The sequence below is a fragment of the Tympanuchus pallidicinctus genome, unplaced genomic scaffold (genome assembly GCF_026119805.1).
Source record: "Tympanuchus pallidicinctus isolate F22 unplaced genomic scaffold, pur_lepc_1.0 scaffold29, whole genome shotgun sequence".
In the NCBI taxonomy this organism is placed as follows: Eukaryota; Metazoa; Chordata; class Aves; order Galliformes; family Phasianidae; genus Tympanuchus; species Tympanuchus pallidicinctus.
In genome coordinates this window covers 2,613,834-2,635,456 of record NW_026294746.1, presented here as the reverse complement: position 1 = coordinate 2,635,456, position 21,623 = coordinate 2,613,834, and the positions used below count along the sequence as shown (strand labels likewise).

The 21,623-nt window shown below is 49.4% G+C and overlaps 1 protein-coding gene across 3 annotated transcripts; it reads left to right on the top strand.

Annotated features, from left to right (window-relative positions):
• Positions 1-6,432: 6,432 nt before the first annotated feature.
• CUNH1orf159 (chromosome unknown C1orf159 homolog) lies at positions 6,433-20,247 on the top strand. Of its 3 annotated transcripts, XM_052691566.1 has the most exons (11): positions 6,435-6,627; positions 7,150-7,271; positions 10,431-10,586; positions 10,722-10,812; positions 12,615-12,690; positions 14,529-14,633; positions 15,478-15,543; positions 15,881-16,015; positions 17,093-17,118; positions 17,423-17,453; positions 18,441-20,247. In XM_052691566.1, exons 4-11 carry the CDS (start codon positions 10,741-10,743, stop codon positions 18,536-18,538), a joined length of 609 nt encoding a protein of 202 aa, XP_052547526.1. In that variant the 5' UTR covers positions 6,435-6,627; positions 7,150-7,271; positions 10,431-10,586; positions 10,722-10,740; the 3' UTR covers positions 18,539-20,247. The 3 variants fall into 3 exon arrangements, 2 of the variants coding, with proteins under 2 accessions (XP_052547526.1, XP_052547525.1); XR_008208713.1 differs by lacking the exon at positions 18,441-20,247 and adding an exon at positions 12,814-12,850 and having other exon boundaries at positions 6,433-6,627; positions 17,093-18,187; XM_052691565.1 differs by lacking the exon at positions 18,441-20,247 and adding an exon at positions 7,435-7,499 and having other exon boundaries at positions 6,437-6,627; positions 17,093-18,187.
• The last annotated feature ends 1,376 nt before the right edge of the window (positions 20,248-21,623 follow it).

Here is a 21,623-nt window from a genome sequence, read left to right as displayed (position 1 = left end):
GAAGTAAAGGAATATAATTGCTGCGTATTCTCCATAGAAAACCTCCGGCTAGTTAGCGGGATGAAAGATTGAGTTCTTGTTTAGGTAGCAGCCCCCAGAGACCCGATTCTGAATTCATGGGCAGCACTCAGTTTGCAGGGGCGTCGTGTGGGCGCTCGTTGCTGAATATACCAGTGGAACTGAGTGCCCCAGAGATGCCTGCCATCGCTGCTCTGTCTCTCTGAAAGACATCAGTGAATATATTTGAAGTCTTCCGAGGACCTTTCATGCACGGGAACTCTGGGCACAGGGATGCTGATTGAGCTTGTGCCTCCAGCCTTGCTTCCTTGCTTTCTTCTGCCACCAAAGAAAGCTACAACAAAACTTACTGGGACAAATGTTAGTGATGTACTTCTTACTTCCTGCATCGTTTATATTTAAGTGTTCTCGACACAGTGCAGATGACAGACACTGGCACTCCTCACCTCCTCCTTCGCACTTCAACGCTGTGCTATCACAGCCCTGGAGAACTACAGTCCTGGAAACAGGCTGCCATGTCATAAAGATGACCTCCCACTGCCTGCCTGTGTTGCTTAAGAAAGGAGGGATGAGGATCTGACAGAAGAGGCAGGTCATCTCCATGGTTTCTCTTTAAACTACAGAACATCCTACTTAGTCTTATTATTAGTAACAGAGAGAAAGCGCAGTAGCTTCACTTTTGTGGTGCTCAGAGAGGTGGTCTATGCAACACGCAGAAAGTCTTGGCTTGTCCCTGCAGTATTTGCACCAAAGGAGAAAGGAAAAGTACCATCCAGGGTATAAACAGAGAGATCAAACACGATGGCTCCCTACATCTTCTGTTTAGGAAATTCCTTTTTGCGGGAGATCATAGGTCTGGAGATTTCGATCCTGTGCTCACTCTCCCCCAAACACCCACCCCCAAGAAACGAAAACCGAGCTCGCTTCATCCTGAGAGCCAAGTAAACCCCACTGCAAGAGGTCCCAGTGAGCCAGCGTCGAGGCAGCGTGTCACTGCTCGAGATGTGCCTCCGGCAAGCGGGAGCTCGCAAACACGGCCCTCCAGGCTTATGGAGTGGAGATTTTACAGCCATGAGTGGACGCTGGGAAAATTGCTGGTTCCTCTGCTGACTTCCTGTGCTTTATGAAGCCCTGGGTAAACACAGTGCCTCACCCCACCCTGTTCCCAGGCACTGATGGAGCAGGGTGCCAGGAGCACATCAGGCACAGTGGCACAACAGGAGGTCCAGGAGGTGCCGAGGTCCAGAAGGTCCAGGAGGTGCCGAGGTCCACCTGGGAATCTGATGTCCTTGGGCACAGAAGAACTTTGGGCACAGCTGTGATTAGAGCTTGCATTCCAGGTCGCTCATACACCGAATGCAGAATGCTGACAATTACACCGTGGTAAGCATTCTGCTCATTGACCGAAGGGTTAGAACCTGTTTTTGTAAGCAGGCAGATGAATTCCTTAAATTTTTGTTGCTTTATGCCGATGCGCCATCTTCTTGTTGATGCTTTTGACTGGGTCTGGTGTTCCTCTTTTTACTGTATGACCTTTTTAGTTTCTTTCCCTTGTTCATTTGTCTTTACTGTGAACTAAATCCAGTTTAAACGCTGCTACATTCGAGGATTGAATCAGAGAATCGTTAAGGTTGGAAAAGATCGCTGAGATCATCCAGTCTGACCATTCACCCATCAGTCCAGCCATCAACCCGTTAACGATGGCACACTGCTTCTGGACCCTGAAAGGATCATAGCATCACAGGGTAGCTTAGGTTGGAGGGGTCCTTAAAGATCACCCAGTTCCAACCTCACTGCCACGGGCGGGTTTGCCAACCACTAAATCAAGCCGCCCAGGATCCCATCCAACCTGGCCTTGGATGCCTCCGTGTTGGATGACACATTGCTTCGGGACCCAGAAAACCGGAGGCACGGAATGGCGTGCAGTAGCTGCTAAATAAAAGTGAAGGAGGGAAAAGGAAAGAAGTTGTTCTATCTTCTGCTCCATATAAGGCAAGCAGAGAGTTAAACCCGCTCCAGATCAGAGCTCTGATCAGCGTGCTGCTGGAGCCCTGCCCGCTGAGTAGGTGTTAATTTGGGAGGACTGCAGTATAAATAGGCAAGCCCAATGCTAGCAAGGGTTTCTTTTTCTTCTTTCTTCATGCTTTTTCCTTGGTGAGATGGAGATATGCCATTGATATTGCAGAAGCTGGGAGAAGGACAGTTGGAATTACAATTTAGGTGCCCGTGGACGTGTTACCTGACAGGCTGGCACGTGTGTGGTGCGGCTGGACCTGGCGAGCTGGTCGTTCTCTGCGAGCCTTTCTTGCCACAAGCTGGACTCTTTTAAAATCAAAATATAAGTTTTAAAGGAGCCAATGGATTTCCCCTGTTATTCGAGATGACAGCTTGAAGTTGCATTTGTAGGGAACACAAAAGCAAGGCTTTGTACAAAGTGGTAATAGCTTTTACTAGGCGAGTTCTGCTAAGCTTTCAGCTGTGAGAGCAGCCAAGAGAAAATTGCCCTCGGCGTTCATGGAGCGATCCAGACACGGAGACGTGAGGCTGTGGGTCATGCGCTGCCAGTCCCCCAAACTATGGCAGCTATTTACTTTCATAAAAGCAATAAAAAACCACACCAGGCTCCTTCCTCCTCCTGCAGATCCGTGCGTGCCTTTTGAAGTATGCCGTGAATTTCCTGAGTCTGAGAAAGATATTTACCAAATCGCCAACCTGAGCCCCCAGGGACAGCCCCATAAGTGGCAAGACACCCCACAGTCAGCGAGCAGGGAGCCCCAGGACCATCCCAGGACTGGATGGGGCATCCAGTGGCTGTGACCCAAAGGTCCTGGCAGGAAATCCTGTTGCGCAAAGCTGTTTCCTTGTTGCTTCCTTTGCTGTAACTTATTTTTTTTCCTTCTCTCAGAAACAATCCGTCTCTGGAACGCTGAGGAAGCGGGGCTTTTGTTGTTTCTTGGTTTATCCTTTGCTTGGCTTTGCTTTGGGCGCTGGCGATGAACGCCGCAGCCACGCTTGCTCGGTGCTCTCCTTGCACGCTCCGTAAGTACTGAGCTGGGAGCTGATAATTCCGTGGCTCAGCAATCCTTCTGCGAACGGAAAACCTGAAGAAGGCCCCGATAAAGGCGGATTGCACTGAGCCGTGCCCTCGCACAGGCCGGGGGAAACGCAGCCGCTCGCATCCCCCAGATAATGAAGCTCTCCAGGTGAGGAGAGCGGATTTCCCCCAGCACTTCTTAGGTTGTGCTGCTGTGATAAGGGCTCAGATGTGCCTGGGCTGCCCAGCATCTCATTCGGCGGTGCACAAGGAAAGATGAGTTTCCACGTGCGTGTGACCTCACACTTCACCAACTGGAAGGACTTTTTTCTGCTTTTTTTTTGTAGATGTGTTTTTACGACGCTGTGTGTTCAAAAAGGGAGGATTGCTGAGGAATACGAGCTCTGCACTGCGGAACGCAATTCACTTTTTAATAAAGCCCGAGAAGAAGTCAGTCCATTGCTGAGGATTTCTTCTCAATGTGGTAGTAATTAAAGCCGTATATTACGAGAATCATTACCGCTTTCATATGCTCTCATGTTTATTTATACAGTCGATGCTGGATCTTTGTTCTCGCACCAACAGCCTCGGGAGTCATTTTGGTTTCTCCCTCCTCACCTCTTTGCCCTCCCTCCCTTGCTCTCGGCCGAGAAATGTATGGAAAATGTTGACTAAGCCCCAGAAATTGAGCAAGATTGAAACCTTATTAGGACTAATTCATTTAGCTATGCATATTTGGTAAATTTACCTTCCACTAAGCGTGCGGAAATAAATGGTTCATTAAGAATGATGAATATTTACGTTTTTCCACTTCCCACTTCGTGCATAGGAAGGCTTTGTTACATTACAAAGGACGAACACCTAGGGAGAGAAGAACCACATCTACAATTGCACAAATGCAATTTGCAGAGCATTGAAAGGTTTAGCTAATAGAAACGTCAGAAATCATCCCAATTCTCTTTTCAATTGCACATCTAAGGTACTTTTAAGACAGCGTAGGCAGGAAAATCATATGGGGTGAATTTGGATGTGAGTTCTTCTATCAGAATCGGTAGCAAGCTTGGCCAGAAGAACCATCCCAGCATCTGTAATGTCTTTTGTTCATCATCAGGCTGTGTGCGGAGCATTTCTCTTATCCCCTGCTCTAAACCAAAGAGCCATCGTGCCCATCTGTTCTGCTGTTCTGAAGTCTGGAACATCTCCTGCTGTTTATCTTGCTCCACAGCTTCTGCTCCGAACAGTTTTTCTTGTATTCCCACCATCTCCTGCCTGGACTTTCAGGGTCTTTCATAAAAAGCAATTTCAGTTTCCATCCCAGAGCAGAGCCTCGAGGGGAAAAAACGTGGAAAGGGAACTTACAATTAAAACAAAGCTGGTAAGGGAAGCGATGCACGTGTTTGTTCTGGTGGTATTGAAACCCCTCCCTAAAAGAAACAGTAGAACACGTCGTTTTGGTGGTAGCGCATTCAATTCAAGCTACCCATGAAAACTGCCCTGGAATAACCCCCTTTCAATTTACCCACTCGAAGTCTTTTGCTGGATAGGAGCACCACGCGTGGCAGCAGACACCCCCACGTATTTTAGTTCAAACGGCCAACGCCTGAGACATCTCTTGGCTTGGCTGAGAGGTGTTTCTCAAAAGGTCTTTCCTCCCACGACCCAGACGATGAGAAGGGAGTCCTTTTTGTACTTCTTGCTTCAAGAACGGCTGGGTATGCCCAGGGTGCTAACTGTAAAACCTGCCCGGTCCACCCGATACCATTGGTAACACAGCTCTCCCAAAGGGCTGCCATATATATCGGTTTTCCCACTTAACAGAAATATTGCCACTGGATCAGCAGACCATGAAATCGTGTCAATTGCTGGCTGTGATTCTCCCGACAAGCCAACTGATGTTTCCACTTCTGTTATGTAGGTCAGATCCGCTCTGCAGCTATAAGCTTCTGCTTGAGTGCCTTGCTGTGTCTCAGCCAGGTAATCTTCCAGGAAAAGTACAGATGAGCACATGTATTTGTGGAATGGAGTATTGTTTACCATCTGGTACGAATTGTTTGAGTCCTGTTCAATTTTTTACAAAGAACACGTATGTTCTTCTTAAAGGCGGAAAGCTTTTAGGCTTGTCCTTAATATTAATGCAAATCTAGCAGTAGACTTCTACGCTGTAAAGCTGACGTGAAAGAGAAAATGCTTAAGCCATCCTGTTACTGCTTTGATCAGAACCAGACCTTCAAAACCATCGCTGTGAAATGAGCGCTTCTTGCTTAGTAAAGAGAAACCCTGATATGTGGGACAGAGGCAAGCAGATGAAAAGTGCCATTCCAGAGAAGGAGATTAAAGATTACAACTAATTTGGGGAAGTCTGAATAGAATCGAGTACACATAAGAAGCAGTGCTTTAATTTACTAGAGGTAGAATAGCGCAGATCTGGGGAAACTTGTCAGTATGGGCACGGATTGTGTTCTGCTCCATACGATTCCATTTTTCAAGCTCCTCCTTAAGGATAGAGTGTTCACTGAGGAATGTCGCTGGTCAGTGAGAAATAGACCGTGCTCCAAGGACTGCAGTTTCCCTCGTCCCCATCACCAAAGCTACCAAAGCATCCTTCCTCAAGCAGCTGGGCCAGCTCGCTTCTTCGCCCAATAGGGGAAATCTTGGTGGCTGCCTCAGCCGACAGCTGAAAGCCAGGCAATCGCTAGCGACACTGGATTAAAATAATTCTTGCTGCACTGAATGAACTGCTACTGTGTTGAATTAAAAGCGGTATTGAGGTACAGGAGACAGCGTCTGAGAAGAATTTATGAATCGTGTGTCTGGATGTCGTTAATTGTCACGGTAGCTCACATTTTCTCACGCAAACAGCGAAAGTTTCCACGATCTCCCACTTTTTCCCTGCTCTCAGATTGGAAGAGTCAGTACAGAAATCTGCCTGAGCCACATTTGTGTCCTCATTCGTGCCGGAGAAATACGTGCTCGTGAGCAGAAACGTCAGTTGGGAGGAGTGCAATGGCAGCAAGCAGGGACTAGACATACTTCATTCAGTCGTTTCGTCACAGTAACTCCCGTAGAGCAGAAGGCTCAGGTGGACGTGCCGCTGCCCTTCAGCACTCCTCCCTCGGTGACCAACTCCCCCCCCAGCGCCTCAGTCCCCTTCCCCCGCCATTCCTCCTGGGGCGTCCGCGTCGCCCAGCAACGCCCAAAATGGCGGCGCCCGCGCGGTGCACACTGGGAGTTGTAGTGCCGGAACCCGCCCTTTCCTCGGCGTGACGGGAGGCGCGGGACTCCCTTTCCCATGAGGCACCGCGCGCAGCAGAGCGGCGCCGGCGAAGGCGCCGCGGCAGCGGGCTGAGGGAGGGGATTTACCTGAGGGGAGGAGGGCTCAGGTAGGGCGCGGCGCGGTGCATGCTGGGACCTGTAGTTCGGAGCGGCGGAGCGTTCGCCGCACCCCTAGGGCCGGCGAGAGACGGGAGAACTACAAGTCCCAGGGCGCCGCGGGAAGGAGCGGGCAGGGCGCCGCCTGAGGGCGGGGGGTACGAACGGGAACCTGCCGGCGGTGCTGCCGGAGGACGCTTCCTCAGGTGGGGAGAGATCTGCGGGGGGTGACGGGGTTCCTCTGGGGCGGGAGGGCGCGGGATCGGCGGCTGAGGGCGAGGGGAGCCCGCGGGAGGAGCCGCGTTGTTCGGGCAGGTGTGGGGGGAGAGGCCCCGGGGCGCGGCCCAGGCCCGGCCCTGCCTGTGTGCGCTGCGTGCTGCGGGCCGCGGGGCCGAATCGCTCCGGTCGTCGTTTCTTCTCGCGGTGAGACCGTAAAGCCCGCTATAATAACAGGCTGCGGTCCTGTCTGCTGGCCGAACGGCCGTAAACAACGGTGTCGGCGTGCTCCGGGCGCTCGTAGAGGTGTAAGGGAGCCGAGGCTGGAGCGGAGAGCCTCGCTGCCTCGTGCGGCGTGTGGCGTTTAATTGCTGTGAAGTCATTTACGAGGGCAGGGGTGGTGGGTCTCTTTGCAGGTGTATGCTAAGAGAGCTGGAAAAACAAGTCCCTCTTCAGCTCTCGTTTCCACGAGGTATTTTCTAACCCTAACTGGCAGCTGTTCTACTGCTCAGATCCATTGTGAGACGGTGTCAATGGGAAATTAGCAGTCAGCTGCACACCGTCCGCCTCCAGCGTGGCCCTGGGGAGCTGCAGTGCTGCTGAGAGGAGCCCAGGAGTCTGCGGGCTGTGCTCCGTGAGTCTGCCTTTTAATTTCTCTCTGATACCACTTTGATTGCGGCCAAATCGAGGTCCTGGCCGAGCGTAACAAGCGGTGGAATGGGGGTGATGTTGTTTTCCGCTCCCGTCTGTTGATCGAGTTGTAAAACCACCTGAAATTTAGCAGCGTGTTGCTGCAGGCTTTTTCCATGTAGCTGAAGGAGTACCCTGACGCAGTGCTCCAGCAGCAGGCGGGGCAGCAGAGGTGAGAGGTGCAAAGCTGCGTGCATGCAGAATGCAGACTTAAAGTTCAATTAAAGGGCGCTCGATTCCGGGAGTGGGAGGAAAGCGTTCAAGTGCGTAGTATTTATCGTGAGTTGCTTGCCTTTTTTTTGATAAAGGCAGCGAGAGGAAGAATTTACTCGGTGAATGTTGTCGCGTTCTGCTTATGCGTGTTGTGTCACTTGAGATCTGAGCTGACAGCAACTTGAGATTTCTTTCAAACGTGGAGTTCTGGTGTGAAATACTAGTTTTAATTAAAATGTCTGTATTCTCCTAACTGCGTCGGCGTCTCAAGCATAAATACATTCTAATTGGGGCTCCAGCTTGTGCGTGACATTATCTTTTTTTTGTCTCCTTACTCCAAAGAGAAAACGCTGCCAAACGTAAAACGTCTTCCTTGAGCTTGTGAATTGTTTTGCTGTGGGTGTCACATCCTGATCCAGCTCTCATTTAATTTAAATACACAGCTACCTCATCCTGAGACACGGTTAGTCATAGCGTGTGCTGGAAGTCTTAAAATCTGTAGGGTTTTTCCCTTTCTAAAAAGAATGAAGTTGTGGCACAAAATGCTGTGCAGGTCGCTAACGGAGCAGTTCTGATTGACTGGTGGCTGGAAGGCAGTAAAATGAGTTCTTAGCTCTGCAGTTTTGCAAGTGAAGACCAACGAGCAGTCCAAATCCCTGCTGAACGTCGCTGTCTCGATTGGAAGTCCTGCACTTACTTTGTTCTTCGAAAAAGCTGTGTGCTTTTTTTTCACATTATTACACGTGAAGGATAAGGATGCTTAGCACCGTCGATGGGCGCCATCCTAAACCAACAAGTAGCTATCCAGTATCGCCTTCGTGGCTTGATTTCCACCCCTCCACCTTCAGACAGATGTTCGTTAATATTTCGCTGGCGGAAAAAGAGCCCAGCAGGATGTGAACAAGTGGTTCTGGAACTCGGAGCGAACCGTAAATTGAGTCAATGGAAGCCTGATGCGTTTGGGAGTTGGAAAGCACTTTGCTCGTCTGCTTTCACGCCTCCAAAGCTGGTTCAGTGGTGTGCATATAAAGTTCAAATAGCGTGTGTCTCTCTCGCAGAAATGTAATGAAAGAAATTAAGTTGCTGATGATTTGAGAGCAAATAGATCCAGCGACCTAGTTCTGCTGGAACAGCTGGGGGACATATGTTCCAGTTTGTTACATTCGGTAGTGGCCGGGAGTGACTGCCCGTAAATGCAACAGTGTTGTTGATTATCATCTTAATTTATTGGAGGAGTGGAGATGCAGCCGGTGTCGAGCTTTTGTGAAGAGGAGGATCAGGCTCTCAGCAGTGGCCAGTTTCCCAAATGTTTTCTTGTTTAGCACAAGGTGTTCCTGAAGTGAAGTGTTTTTCTAGGTAACAAGAATATACTTGTTTAAACAAATGCCTCGTTCCTCTCTATTTCTCTAGCGCTTACAGATCAGGTATTGACCAAAAAATCCGTGCAGTTTCCAAAGGCGTGACAAATTCGTCAACAAATGTCTTTACGGACTGTGATGATCCTCCCCAGAAGAGAAGCAGCAACGTCTAATTTTTGAAGAGAGGCAGTAAGGCAAGCTTTGTGAGCGTGCTCGTTTAAAATACGTCCATCCGCACGCACGTCCCCGAGCCTGCCTTGATGTTAGACCTCTGCTGGGTCGCCAGTAGCTTCTGTTCAGTTGAAACGCGCTGAGGAAGAGAGTGTTCCCTACGGAGCTGTGAGCACGGCGTTCTTGGCTTCTAGAGCTACGTGCTGCGCTGCGGAAAGCTTCTCCTTTCATCCTCTGAGGTGAATTCACCTTTTTTGTGAAGGCAGGTGTTGGTGTGAGGTGTCTTGTCACCACTGGAACTGCTTAGAAAGGTAACGTCTGTGCTTCGGGGCACTGCTCTGGGAGTTGTATCTCCATCCTTGTTATGCTCAAATGGAAAAGGATCGGTGGCAGTGCGAGCTCTTCCTGCTCTGTCCACATCCTCATTAGCCATACAAATGACTTGTAGCAGTAACACTGGAGTGTGGTTTTTGGGATTGTCAGCCCTTGGTCTTGGAGCTTTTAGCTGACAACAGAGGGTAGCCATACGTTCTCCCACTAAGCTGAACTGTTTTTGCTGTGAATTTGAGGCAGCGGGTTCTGCGCACACGCTTTTTTCCAGAAGCAGAGTGGAAGTTAATCGTAGGAACCGTTCAGTGATTCTGGTTTTCAGAGAAGCAGCTTGCCAAGGGTTGTGATAATGTCTTTTAGAGTAATTTGAAATTCATCCACTGGAGTTTTATTTAGCAAAAATAGTTGGGGAAATGACTCACTGGAGAGCTTTTCCCTACGGCCAAAGGCTTTCTTTCCTCGTGTTACGCTCTAGCTAGAGGAGCTCGTCTGCTCCCATGTTTTATTTGTAACAGGAAAGACTCTGAAGGCACCGGGCTGCAGGTAGGCTGGCTGTGAGGTGTGGCTTCCCACGCTATCGAGCAAAAACCGGGCAGACACTGTAGCACCCGCAGAGGAAGGGTCTGAGCAGTGCGGATGGAGCGTGACGTAGGGCGCAGCAGTTCAGCCTGACAATCCGACCTAAGAAGTGTGGACTTTGCTCAGGCTGTGCGGAGTCGGATGAGGAGGATGGAGGGGGGGGGGAGGGAGGAAGGCTGACAGCCGATGGCACAGTCTGCTCACGGAGGCCTGATTGTAGGCAGTTGAGAAATAAGGCTTATTAGCAGATAGACTTCAGTAACGCTTCGTGATCGCGCTGTCATGGGAAAAATTAATTGCAGCGTTGCCTTCTCGAGTGGCGTGTGCTCTCTGCCCTGATACGGATCCATCACAGCCCAGTGCTGCAGGCAGAGGAGCCTGTGACTGCGGGGAGGCTTATCAGCAGTGGTGCCAGGCAGTAACTGTTCTCTTGCAATCACGTTGATTTTCAGATGCTGGGTGTGGAACAGTCTCTGCGTGGCCCAGTTTGGAGCAGACTGATAAGGCTCCTTGTTTCTTAGCAACCACGATCTGCCATAGCCAGGAGCCTGCCCTTCTGCAGCTGGAGGGAAAATTCTGAATGTCTCAAATCTCTGTCTTGCACCAAGGTAAGTCGTTCCCCTTGGCGTGTGTAATTTCAAGGCCTTTGTGTTTGAATAAAAGGAGCGTGTTGGCCAAAGTTCCTCAGCGAAGGGAAAGCCTAACTTCTGTCATTAACAATCCATTTCCTCGTTCTTATTTAGACTGTTGTCTTTCCTGGGCATGGAGGTGCCGTACATCCTTCTCTTAACCAGGCTTGTAGCAGAAGTTGCCAGCAAATCTACTGAAAGTTCGGTAGGTACTTTGCGTTTTTGTCATGCTGGGGACTGTCAAACCGAGAAGAAACGGTGTCTTTTCCCTTCCTGTTGTGGTTTATAATTAAACAGGCTTTGTAATTAAACAGAAATGAGTGATGCCGGCGGTCATTAACCGAAGCACTGACAGTGGGTTGAATTGGCTGTGAGCGCCTGTTAAATTCATGCTAGTCGTGTGCCCGTAGGCTCACAGGAATGCCACCGGCAAAGCTTTGCACTGGGAGGAAAAAAGCACCTCCGCGATTGAGACAACGCTTTCCAAGCTGCACGGTAGGTAGTGCCACTGCAGAAACTCCAAACTCCGGGTACCAAGGAGTTTTCTAGTGACTGTGGAGCTGTGAAGCCAGTTCTGTTTCCCAGAAAAAGGTCAGACACAAAATTCTGCTTTTGGGAGAATTTTTACCGGCAGTGCCTTGTAGGAAACTGGTCTCCAGGAGGTTATCTGCAGGTTTTCTGGCTCTTCGCCTCCCTCGTGATGCGCTGACGGTTTTAAGTCAGCCTTCCAATTACACTTTCGTGTCCCGAACGTTTCCGCTGACAGCTTTGATCTTCGCCACCCCTGGATTTGAAGGATTTTTGCCCATTAGCAGCGTAACGCCGACTGTTCTACGTTAGGTACATCCGGGTTCTGTGTATGTGGGAATACAGATCGGATCCAGTTACTTTTGACCAAGAATACTTCACCTCTTCTTAAGACCGATCGGCCTTGCTGTGTGCTTTAGGGGCATGTATCCACGCAAGTTGAAGAGGCACTGGACTTACTTTCCTTGCGCAGACTCGGAGAGTGGATGTGCCCGAGCCTATACAGAGTGTCAGCAACGTTCTGCCAAAAGAACTGCGGAGCTGATAACAGCCGTCTATCTCTAAGCTTATGTCACAGCTTGTTGTAATTTGTAAATCATTTTGAAATTGGCTTTTAGATAAAGCAACGGGAAAAAAATAAGCTCTTCTTGCCTTCGGGATATGTGAAGTTACTCTTATGCTAAATGTTGAAGGAAGAAGCTTTTGCATCTCTGCTGATTGCTTTGCCGTATGTAGATGTTATCTTCAGCTGCGATACGGGCGTTCAGTGAAAACTGGTTTTTGCCAGCCGTGTTGCTAACAGCGTGTCTCTATTTTGAGTTCTTTTTGGGATTTCCCACGTGTGCGCGAACGCCTTTGCCGCTTTACTAACAGCAGTGGCAGCCTAATGCTGACACGGTGCGTTTCTCTTCCGTGGGTCTGTTGCAGTTACAGATGCTGGCGACGTCCTAAAGAACGTTGGTGAAGGGTTTCGGTATCAAACTCTTCAAGATCGAGGGAGCGGAGGCACAGCACGGCTGCTCGGACTTTGTGCGGGTCTCAGGTCAACGAAGGGGGACGAGGGGGCTTAAGAACTGGCCCTCAACATGTGTCCCGTTGTCTCAACTTTTAGCAGCCTCGTTCCCTCTGCTTTCAGCACAAGGGCAACTCACTTTGGGTTATTGCCATCTGGGAACTGGCTAGAAGCGGATCTCCAACACTTGTGTTACCGGCAGTTGTAGCAGTGCCATGTGATCAGCTACGATGGCAGCAGTCGCTGTGAATATTTCTCTTGTTCTGCTGCTTCCCACCAACGCTGATGTCCTCACGGCTGGTTTGAGAGCTGTGTAACAAGCGCTACGTCCTGAGAAAAAGGGCTTCGAAGTGGCTTCTTCGTGCAAAAGCTTGCTCCCCTGTGTTCCCTGTGGATGTTTACTGCAGTATTTGTATAAAGTTGAAAACCGCGGGGAAATACATTGCGATGATTTTTCTTTTTCGTAGGTTTCAGAAACGGAATGTTGCGTGGACATGTTGGAGTCAAACAGTTCCTGTCCAGTGGCCAACCAGTGCAGCCCAGGTATAGTGCGGTTTTCCTTCATTAAATCCCAGATTATTTTTGACAGTGAACATACAGCGTCCGATTTAGCGGGGAACGGAAAGAGAATAAACAACGAGGTGAACTTTCTCCTTATGTGTACAGGATATGAGTCATAAGAAGCACGAAATGTCCTTGCACGGTAAGTAGAATAGACGACTATAAGGTTTTATGCTTTCTTTTTTATTCAGCATGCAATTGGATTATGCCAGAGCTAGTTTGGATACTTAGAGGTCCATAAAAGGGGCATAAAAAGCAAAAAGGCTGCGGTGTGTTGTAACGTTCGAGAGCAGTTTTGGTGTTGCCTCGTTAGCACAGAATGCCTCGTTCTTCTCGTCCCGTTTCAGTTGGTGATTTTCCCTAAACGGAGTATTGTTTTTTTATTAATACTGCGCACTCTGTGTTTAAAATCGGAGTAAAAGACAGCAAATGGCTTCAGAGCCCACAGCAACGAGACAATTGGTGATTTCAAAATGGGGGTGCCTTTCTGGGCTGTTCAGATGGTTGTTAAAGCTCTACAAGCCTATCCAATTTCACTGCCTCGTTAGGTTCTTAAACCGTTGCTTCACTGCTGCCTTCAGTTCTGCTCCTAAATGATTTTAGACGTGGTATGAGCATGGTCTCCAAGCTATGGGATTGCAATCTCTGAAGTCTTCCTGTCAACTGATAACCTACCGAAATCTTTGGTGTCAGATGAAGCCTTTGATGTTTCCTTCCTATTACTACGGAAAGGCTTTGCCCTTACGTTGGGTCCGTTTGTATTTAGATTAAACGTCAGATGTAATTTATTGCTGTGGGCATCAAATGTGCTGTTTCCCTCTAAGGAAACGGTAGTAGCAAAGCTGTTTTCAAATCAGCTCCGTACTAATGGTTTGCTTTATGGGATAATTGATACCAGTTTGGCTCAAGGCTCTGGAGAGCTGGATTTTAGCCAGCCTAGTAAGTTTTTTGCTTTACAATGTAGCCTGTAACGTGATCCAGGAGGAATATTTTTCTAATCTTCCCGTCTTGAGTCTGAGCCTCAAGTGAAACCGCCGCAGCTTCATTTTATGAAATGAAGTTGTTATTGAAGATGCGCCCTAAATTTTTTCACGTATGTTTTTGTTCCTCTTCCGAAAGAGATAGCAGGACGTGTGTTTAAACATAAATTGAGAGGCTGGAACACTGCAGTCGTAGAAGATGCAAGTTTAATCAGTTTCCAGCCCGCGTGGCGGGGTGACGGACATAAAACACTCACCATCTGCTGCGGGAGAGTTGAAACAGGCTGGGCTTCTTCTGAAAGTGAAACAGTTAGTGCAGTACCTGAGATCACCGAGGCACGGAGGAGGGCTAGATCGCGGCAGCACTCGTACCTTGAGCTTGTCACTGACTATGGAAACTCCAGCATCTTCTTTCATCCAAGCACAGCCGGGTCCTTAGCATCTTTGCCCCTGCCCGTCTCTGTTTTCTGTGCTCCATGCAACAGTGGCATTAAGTTCAGTTGTAGCAGTGCACGACCTCTAAAAAGAAATGGCCGAACGATGCTGCGGTTTCGGTATCGTGGAAGGTACTCGCAGGTTGTCAGATGGATCCCTTTTGTCTTCAAGCTAATGAGGCGGTGAATTGAGCTACGTTTAAATTTCCTTCTTGGGGCTGTTCTGGAAAGTCACTTTCTCTTTTTTGCTCCCTAAGAGGTTGTGTCTTGTCTGGAAGAAGTGCTCTGAAATGCAGGCTGCGTGGCGCGTGGGATTTGTTACCCCTGCCCCTTTCCGAAGACCAGGAAACGTCTCTGGTGCTGTTTGTGTTGTTTTCACATCGCTGTACGTCTCATTCTTCTGCAGGTTGTTACAGACGATGGAACGAGGATGGGAGTAGCAGCTGCATTAAGTGCAAAAATGAAACTCTTCCTGTTGCTACCGTTTACAATCTGACCGACTGCAGAACCGGTGAGTCATCTGTCATACTGCTATTCTAGCTAACAAGATTTCTCCTTGCTTATGCGGTCCGACGAAGACCGTTCAAGAAGCCATCAGGTGTTGCCAAGTCTCTTGCGCCATTTGTAAAACTTCATCCTTTTCCGAAGCCCTGACGTACCTCGGGGGTTTGGAACACGCAGTAAAAGCTGCAGAAGCTTAGGAATTCAGCAGACAGAAACTATGCGGTGCTGTGGAACCGTTCCAGAACCCGGAAGGGAAAAGAGTGCCAAATGTTGTACTGGAGTACCTAATTTGTCAAACCAAACGCAACGGGCTTAGAGGAAGAAAAAAGATAATTTGGCCCGATGTAAGATCTTAAAACTAAGTTTGAAACGTGAAAATGATTAATCCTACAGGCTAGGACCCGTATCGACTGTGCTTGTTTGATACTGAGTGTTGTGCTTGCTTTAGTCTCTCCTGTCCAAAAAGACACTCGCTGGGGGCTTTTCCAGGGGACAAAAGAGCTCAGGCACTGCTCGAGCTCCTGACAATCTGTTCTGTGAAGGACAGATTCGTTTTGTGCCTGTGGCTTTTGAGAGGTGAGATTCATCCCATCCCTTGCGAATATTGTAGTGAAGGAGGTAAGAAACTTGATCTAAGGTATGAGAAATGCGCTGGCGAATGGTTTTTGCTTCCTTTCGGGGAGTTCCTCAAGGTGGTGGTAAGAATGCTTTTAAAACTGAGTTGCTTACTGGGGAAACTGGGATTCTTGTATAATTTCACGTAAGTGCTGATAAATACCTTCTCCCAAAGTTTTTCAACGAAGGCATCGTCAGATTTCAATTGAGCAGCTTTTTTTTTTTTTTAATTACAGCTGGTATCAGAGGGATGAATTTCCAGATGAATATAAGCACTGTAACTCCCTTCATACAGAACGTAGGTGAGTAGTTGAGAGTAATGATGGGATGTAGGCCTCACAACTCCTTGCTGTATACGAAGCCCTTCAAAACGTGGCTTTTGGAGCCAGTCGTACTTTTTTTTTCCCCCTGGAAGACAGATAGAATTCCCAAGGGGGCAGCTCCTTTTACTTGTTCTGCCTAGCTTTCATGGGGAATCTTTTGTAAGCCTCAGAGCTGAATTCTGCGGTAACTGTATCTCACGGAATGCTTCTTTCGTCTTGCCCCATCTTCGTTTCACCCTTCTGCTAGAAGAGATTTGTAGCGGATATTGGGCTTTCCTCCGAGCAGTTGTTTTGGTGTTGTCTTTGTGTTTTACAGGGGGTCCGGAAGTGGCAGCTTCTCTCATCTTAGGGACGTTTTTCATCAGCTTATTCCTGATTCTGTCTGTCGCTTCTTTCTTCTACCTCAAGCGTGCCAATAAGCTTCCTAATGTTTTCTACAGAAGGAACAAAGGTAACAAATGCTTCGAAGTAATTGTCTCAAGAAACATCTCAAAAGGTTTGCTCCTCCGAGACAATGCAGAATAACAACTTTTCCCCGCCGTGTGCTTACAGCATGGTGTTTTTCAGCGCAGAGCAGAGGGCGTTTGCTCGCAGCTCGTCAGTCTGAGCGTGCTTAGGTGCACATGACACAGTGTCTCACGGACCTGGCTGTTGCTTTCGGTAGCGTGCAAGGACTCGGTGTTGTACCAGGCGTGAGCTGTCACTGGATGTTAGGCGTCCAGTGGGGACTTTTTGCCCACAGAGCATTTTAGCACGGCGTGTATATTTCAGTATGCGCAGTGTCAGGTGCTTCAAGCCGCGCAAAAAGCAGTTGTTTGTTCTTGAGCTGTAGGGCTGAAGGTATCCTGTTTACCGAGGATGTGTCAGCAGCAGGAGAAAGGGAACGGTGTGAGAGGTTTCTTGTTATGGTGCTTCTCAGTCACCTGTTTGCCCTCCGACTGCAGGATCTGCTGGGACTCAAAAGGGCCGCCTCCGTCTTGCCTGTTTGGCACAAACCCTTTGAATCTTCCTCCCGACAAACCCCAGCTCTGCATTTGCTGTGTTAGAGCTCCTTCTGTTGAGCAGAAAGCCGGTTTGTGGTTTAGGTCAACTGAGCGAGTAGGCTTCCTCTTACTTTTCGAAAGAGGACAAAAGAGAGGGGCGACCGGAGCAACGGGTTCAGTGATTTGGCTAAGAATGTCACACGTAGCCGTGGCGAGTTAACGGCGTGTCGCTGTGCCGGGCTCTTCTGGTAGCCGGCTGAAGGTGCTGTTCTGCTGTTGGAGCTTCTGTAGCATAAAGAGATGCTGCCGGGGCTGCCTTCTTAGAGAGGACGATGAGCCGTTCTTGGAAACCTTTGCCACCCTTTAACCTCGGAAAGAGTGCTGCAATACGTCCTCCTCGCGGGTGGTCTGCTGGTGTTCTAATCTGTTGCGGGGGTCTTTGTGACCCCAGAAATTTTTATCGGCGGAACTATTCTGTTGCACGCATGTATTTAACACAAAACCACTAGCAGGTCTAGATTAATGATGGTTTCTCTCTCTTTCAGCGTCCGTTCTCCAGCCTGGTGAAACAGTAAGTAAGATTTGTTTTTCCACTGAGAGTAAGCATGCCTAAAACATCAAGTAAGCAGTAACCAGTCATGTGCGAGCCGCTCGATCTGGTACGAGAAACAAGACAAAACGAAAGGGTTTGGGGTCTCGGAGCTAGAAAAAATGTGACAGCTGAATACTGGCCGCGTGGATCACGAGTTGCTTTCTCTGAGACGGCGCTCGCAGTAAACAGAATTGGAACCCCGCAAGGTTCCTGTGTTTGTTTTAATCGGACCGAAGCAACAAGGTGCTTTCTTTGACACAGTTGTTCTTCTCCTGTTACGCAGGCATCCATGATACCTCCCCCAGCTACTTCAGGTGAGAGACCGTTCTCTGGGGCACGCTGCTACAAACCAAATGTTGCCTGTTAGCCTCCCTCTTGCGCGTTTCATTGCTGGGAAGCAACGTCTCAAAGCAGTTACGCTAAGAAGACTCAGCAAGTGAAAACAATTTCTTTTAGGCCTAGTGTAGAACTGTGGAATCTGTCCAGAGCGCAGAAATCTGATGTCCACAAGCCCTTTTGGGTGGGATTTATTGCTGTAATTAACGCCGCCACACGGTATTGATGCAGCGCTGTGCTGCAGAGAAATCAAAGATCTATTTTTATTCTCATGGAGAGGAAAGGAGGTGGGAGAAATGGGTTTTGAAGAACAGCGCAGTCTGGAGCCCGGTTTCAGGACTGGAATCTTCTTTCCGGTGGCAGGCTGGCTGATTTTCAGGCTCGCTGATCTGAAGCACATCAGGTTCTTGAAACCAGTGACACGGACTGTTTGGGACGTAGCGTTTGGCGTGCGTGTGGCGAGCGGGTTGTTTGTACGTTGGCTGTTTTGTCAAGGTGGGATTTTAATTGGCGCGAAAATCGATCAGAAATGCAGTTGGCATCTCAGTTTTCTCCGCAGTTCTTCCACGTTTCAGCCTATAAACATGGCTGTTTGAGATTCGCACTGTTTAGACCAAATCTTTGGAATCCGAACTTGCTTTTTGGTGGACATCCAAATTTGTGCTACTTGTGGGAAACGGTACATGCTGTTCTTATGCGATCAGCGAGACCCTAATAAGGCTTGAAGTATCTGCACATGACTGTCACCAAACATATTAAATAGGGCAATAGGACACGCGTACCGTATGTGTGGCCTTTTTTTCTCAGCTCTGCGCAGGGGCGCGGGGTTTTCTGGCTTATTGAAAGGGCCGAATGAGTTTGGCAGCCCGGGGGTCGCTGGGGGGCGCGTGTCGCTACGAATGAATGACAAAGGCACGCTTCTGCAGCAGGTGCTAATGATGATGTTTCTGTGCCCACCGTTTCAGTTCGGAAGCCGCGATACGTCCGACGAGAACGGTCACTAGTGACATCTGCATCCGCTGCTATGATCTCATCTTCCGAAACCAGGGTCAGCAATGTTTAGCCTTCGCTCCCGCCCGAGGACTCTGTAACTGGACGCAGCGTTGAAGAAACTTTTTCCGAATCCACTGAAGTGCCAGGCAGCGAGCGGCTGACCGAAACGGGAGCCAAATTACTGCGTCCAAAGAGTTTGTGCCAAAAGCGACCGGGGAAGATGAGCTCGCGTAAAGACGCTGAGGGCAGGGCCGCGTCCAGTTCTGTGAACTGCTGCCGTCATCTCGAAATGCGCTATTCCAGCTCTGTGGTTTCCTTTGTCTCCCACAGAGGCCGCGTTTCACCTTGACGGTATCTGCCTGTCTTTGTTACGCTTTCAGTTTCGGCAAGTTCTTCCTGTGTCGCGATACGTTCTGTGGCCCCGGAGCGGAACTGGGGGAAGCCGAGGACGCGGGGTTGTTTGAAGGGCCCGTTTGTAACAGCAAACACTCAGTGCCGCTGCTTTAATGTTCTAGGACAATGTAACAATACTGAAATTGTGATATTAAAAAACGAACGAAGGCAAAAACACCTCCTGAAACGTCCCCTTCCGCTTCGGAAGTAGCTGACCCTGGCTTTTAACTCTACTTACAGGCCCACCGTTCAAATACTGTTGGTGCTTTTGACAGCTGGCTGGTAGGGGTCGGATCCCAACGGCTTCGTGCGCTTCGGCAGCTTCTCAGCGAGCTTCAGCTCAGTCCTTGGGCGAAGAACCGTTCGCTCCGGCTTTGTAGTTGGTAGGCCGCTACGCCTGTCCCGCAGAGACAGCCTCTAGTATCTTCCTTGTACACAGCAGGTGAAAAGAAACCGAATTCCCTGCAGGGGATCTTTGCACCCGTTAGACGTGCCAGTGAGTGCCAAGGTGAACTTGAGAGGTCAGGTGAATTGCCATGGATGCAATAAGCGGTTTCTTTTCTCAAGCCTTTCCTTAAGGCGCCTGACTTGTGCAGGCCAGCACCTTAGGGCAGAATCCTTGTTGAAAGCACCAGCCGAAACAGCACCTCCGGTGCCCGCTTTTGCCCATCTGATGTCAGAGGAGCAGCCGCTCCGGAAAGTGAAGCAGCTGTAGCTGTCAAATCTTCCTTGGTCAGGCTAGGCTAGCTTGCATCAAATCGGTTCCTGGCACGGCTGACCGTTGCCACGTGAACGTCGGGATCGGCACGGTGGGCACAACGGCAGGGGCGTGAGAGCGGGTGACAGGGAAATGACCGGAAGACTTGAGGTTGCTAAACGGGCGGAAGCGTCGCTGTCACCGTAGGTGCAATGCTCTCTAAGCAGCCTGTGCGTTCCCACCTACCTGCGTTGCTATAGCCTGTCTTAGTTTAGCTGGAGCTCGGTTACGGGTCTGTGCTCCTAAAATAAATTACTGTGAAGCTTTTTACCGTCAGCCACTGCCATGAACATAACGGTCGGGAACTGGAACAGTCAGTTCTCTTCCAAAAACGGGGACGTAAGTGTCACGAGCTGATGCCATACCCGTATGGAGAGCGCAGACCTTTTTATCCGGATTCCTTCTCTCGGAGGATAAAAGCTTATCCAGAGCGGTAGGCACAGAGCTGGGCAGGGATATCTTACTGAATAGGCCTCTTGTTATGCCAGTTTCGGTGCAGCTGCGTGTCCTCGCATCTCTCTCCTTACGAGGCAAACGAGATGTCCTCTAGCATCCGAACAAGCGAGGGCAAAGGCTGGGGATCAAGAAAAACCCTCAAAGGAGCAGCCTGCCCCCGAGCGAGGGGAAAAGCAAAACCCAAAAACAAGCCCCCGCCACCCTGGAGTTGCTGGCGTAGAAACAGCAGATCTTCTTTCTGTCAAAAGGGTGTAAAAAGCTTTTGTTCTGGCAGACAAAACTAAGGACAGCAGACGATGCTTTCAATCCGAAATGCGCTTACAGTTCTTACCTTCCCTGTTCAGGAAGTGGCGGATTTGGCTGCGATTTCCATGGTTTTTTCATGTTTGTGCCGCCGTGACTTTTATTTCTTTTTCCCCCACACAGAAATCTTTGGGAGGTTATAGGTTTTTCCCTGAGCTCAGTTGCTGAATATTTTCTTAACCTTTTGAGGAGAAGGAGTAACTATGCAAATACCGTAACGCCAAGAAAAGGCGCCTTTTGAAAGCAGGGAGCTTCTGCTGGCGAGCCTGTCAGTGATAGAGCAACTAAGCAGAGTTGCTTAGTTGCAAGAGGTATTGTTTTTGCACGTTAATTATTGAGGGACGGTTCGTGTCGCAGCGTTGGCTGATCCTCAAGTGCGCACTGTGACTTCGGTTGCGTCCAACCTCTGCGCCGTCAAGTCCTTCCTCAAGCACAGCATCTCTCCTCCTTTCTGCTGCTTCTCCCCAGCACGCTCTTCAAGTGCAGTGAGCGCCCGTTCCTGTCCGTTCGCGTCAGGATCTCTTCACCTTTTGCAATTGCTCTCCGACGCAGCGGAGTCCTGATCCAAACGGTTCTTTATTCATTGGCACTGTGAGTGTAAGGAGAGAATGTGTTTTGGTTTCGGTCTCCCTCCACCGTAACACCGGATACAATATGTAGAACGGGCTTGAACAAACCTGGACATTTGATGTATTTGTGTGTTTTTTCAACTGTGCCAAAATAAACGTTTCTGAGCTTTTCTACTGACTCCGGAGGTCGTTCGTATGTTCCTTTTCAAGCGGAGAACGAAGGGAGCGCCCAAAAGAGCGCCCAAAAGAGCGCCCAAAGCAGAGCCCCGTGTCGGCTCATACGTCTCGTTACCTCCTCTGAAACTGGTGTCGGAAGGAAAGTCAAGTCCAAACGGCGCTACCTGTTTCACAGGGGGTTACGAACTTGGGTGTGGGGACTGTTGGAATCGTCCCCTCGGAGAAAGCGTTCTTCCCGTCCCTTTCCTCCCTGGGAATGCGATGCTCTCACCGTGCTTCTCTGTCTGACTTCCTGCTTTTTGCAGTAACACATCTTTGTGTTCTCAGCCGCAGCTGCCAGAATCACCTGCAAGAACAAGAGCTGGGCCGAAAGAAATCGGGGTGCAGAGCCGCGGAGCCCGGAGTCCTGTGAGGCCGCACAGCCTCCCGTGTGAGATGCTGCCTTTAGTTATGCGTGCTGACAAGGAGGGCGAAGCCAAACGCCTTAACGTGTACCGCAC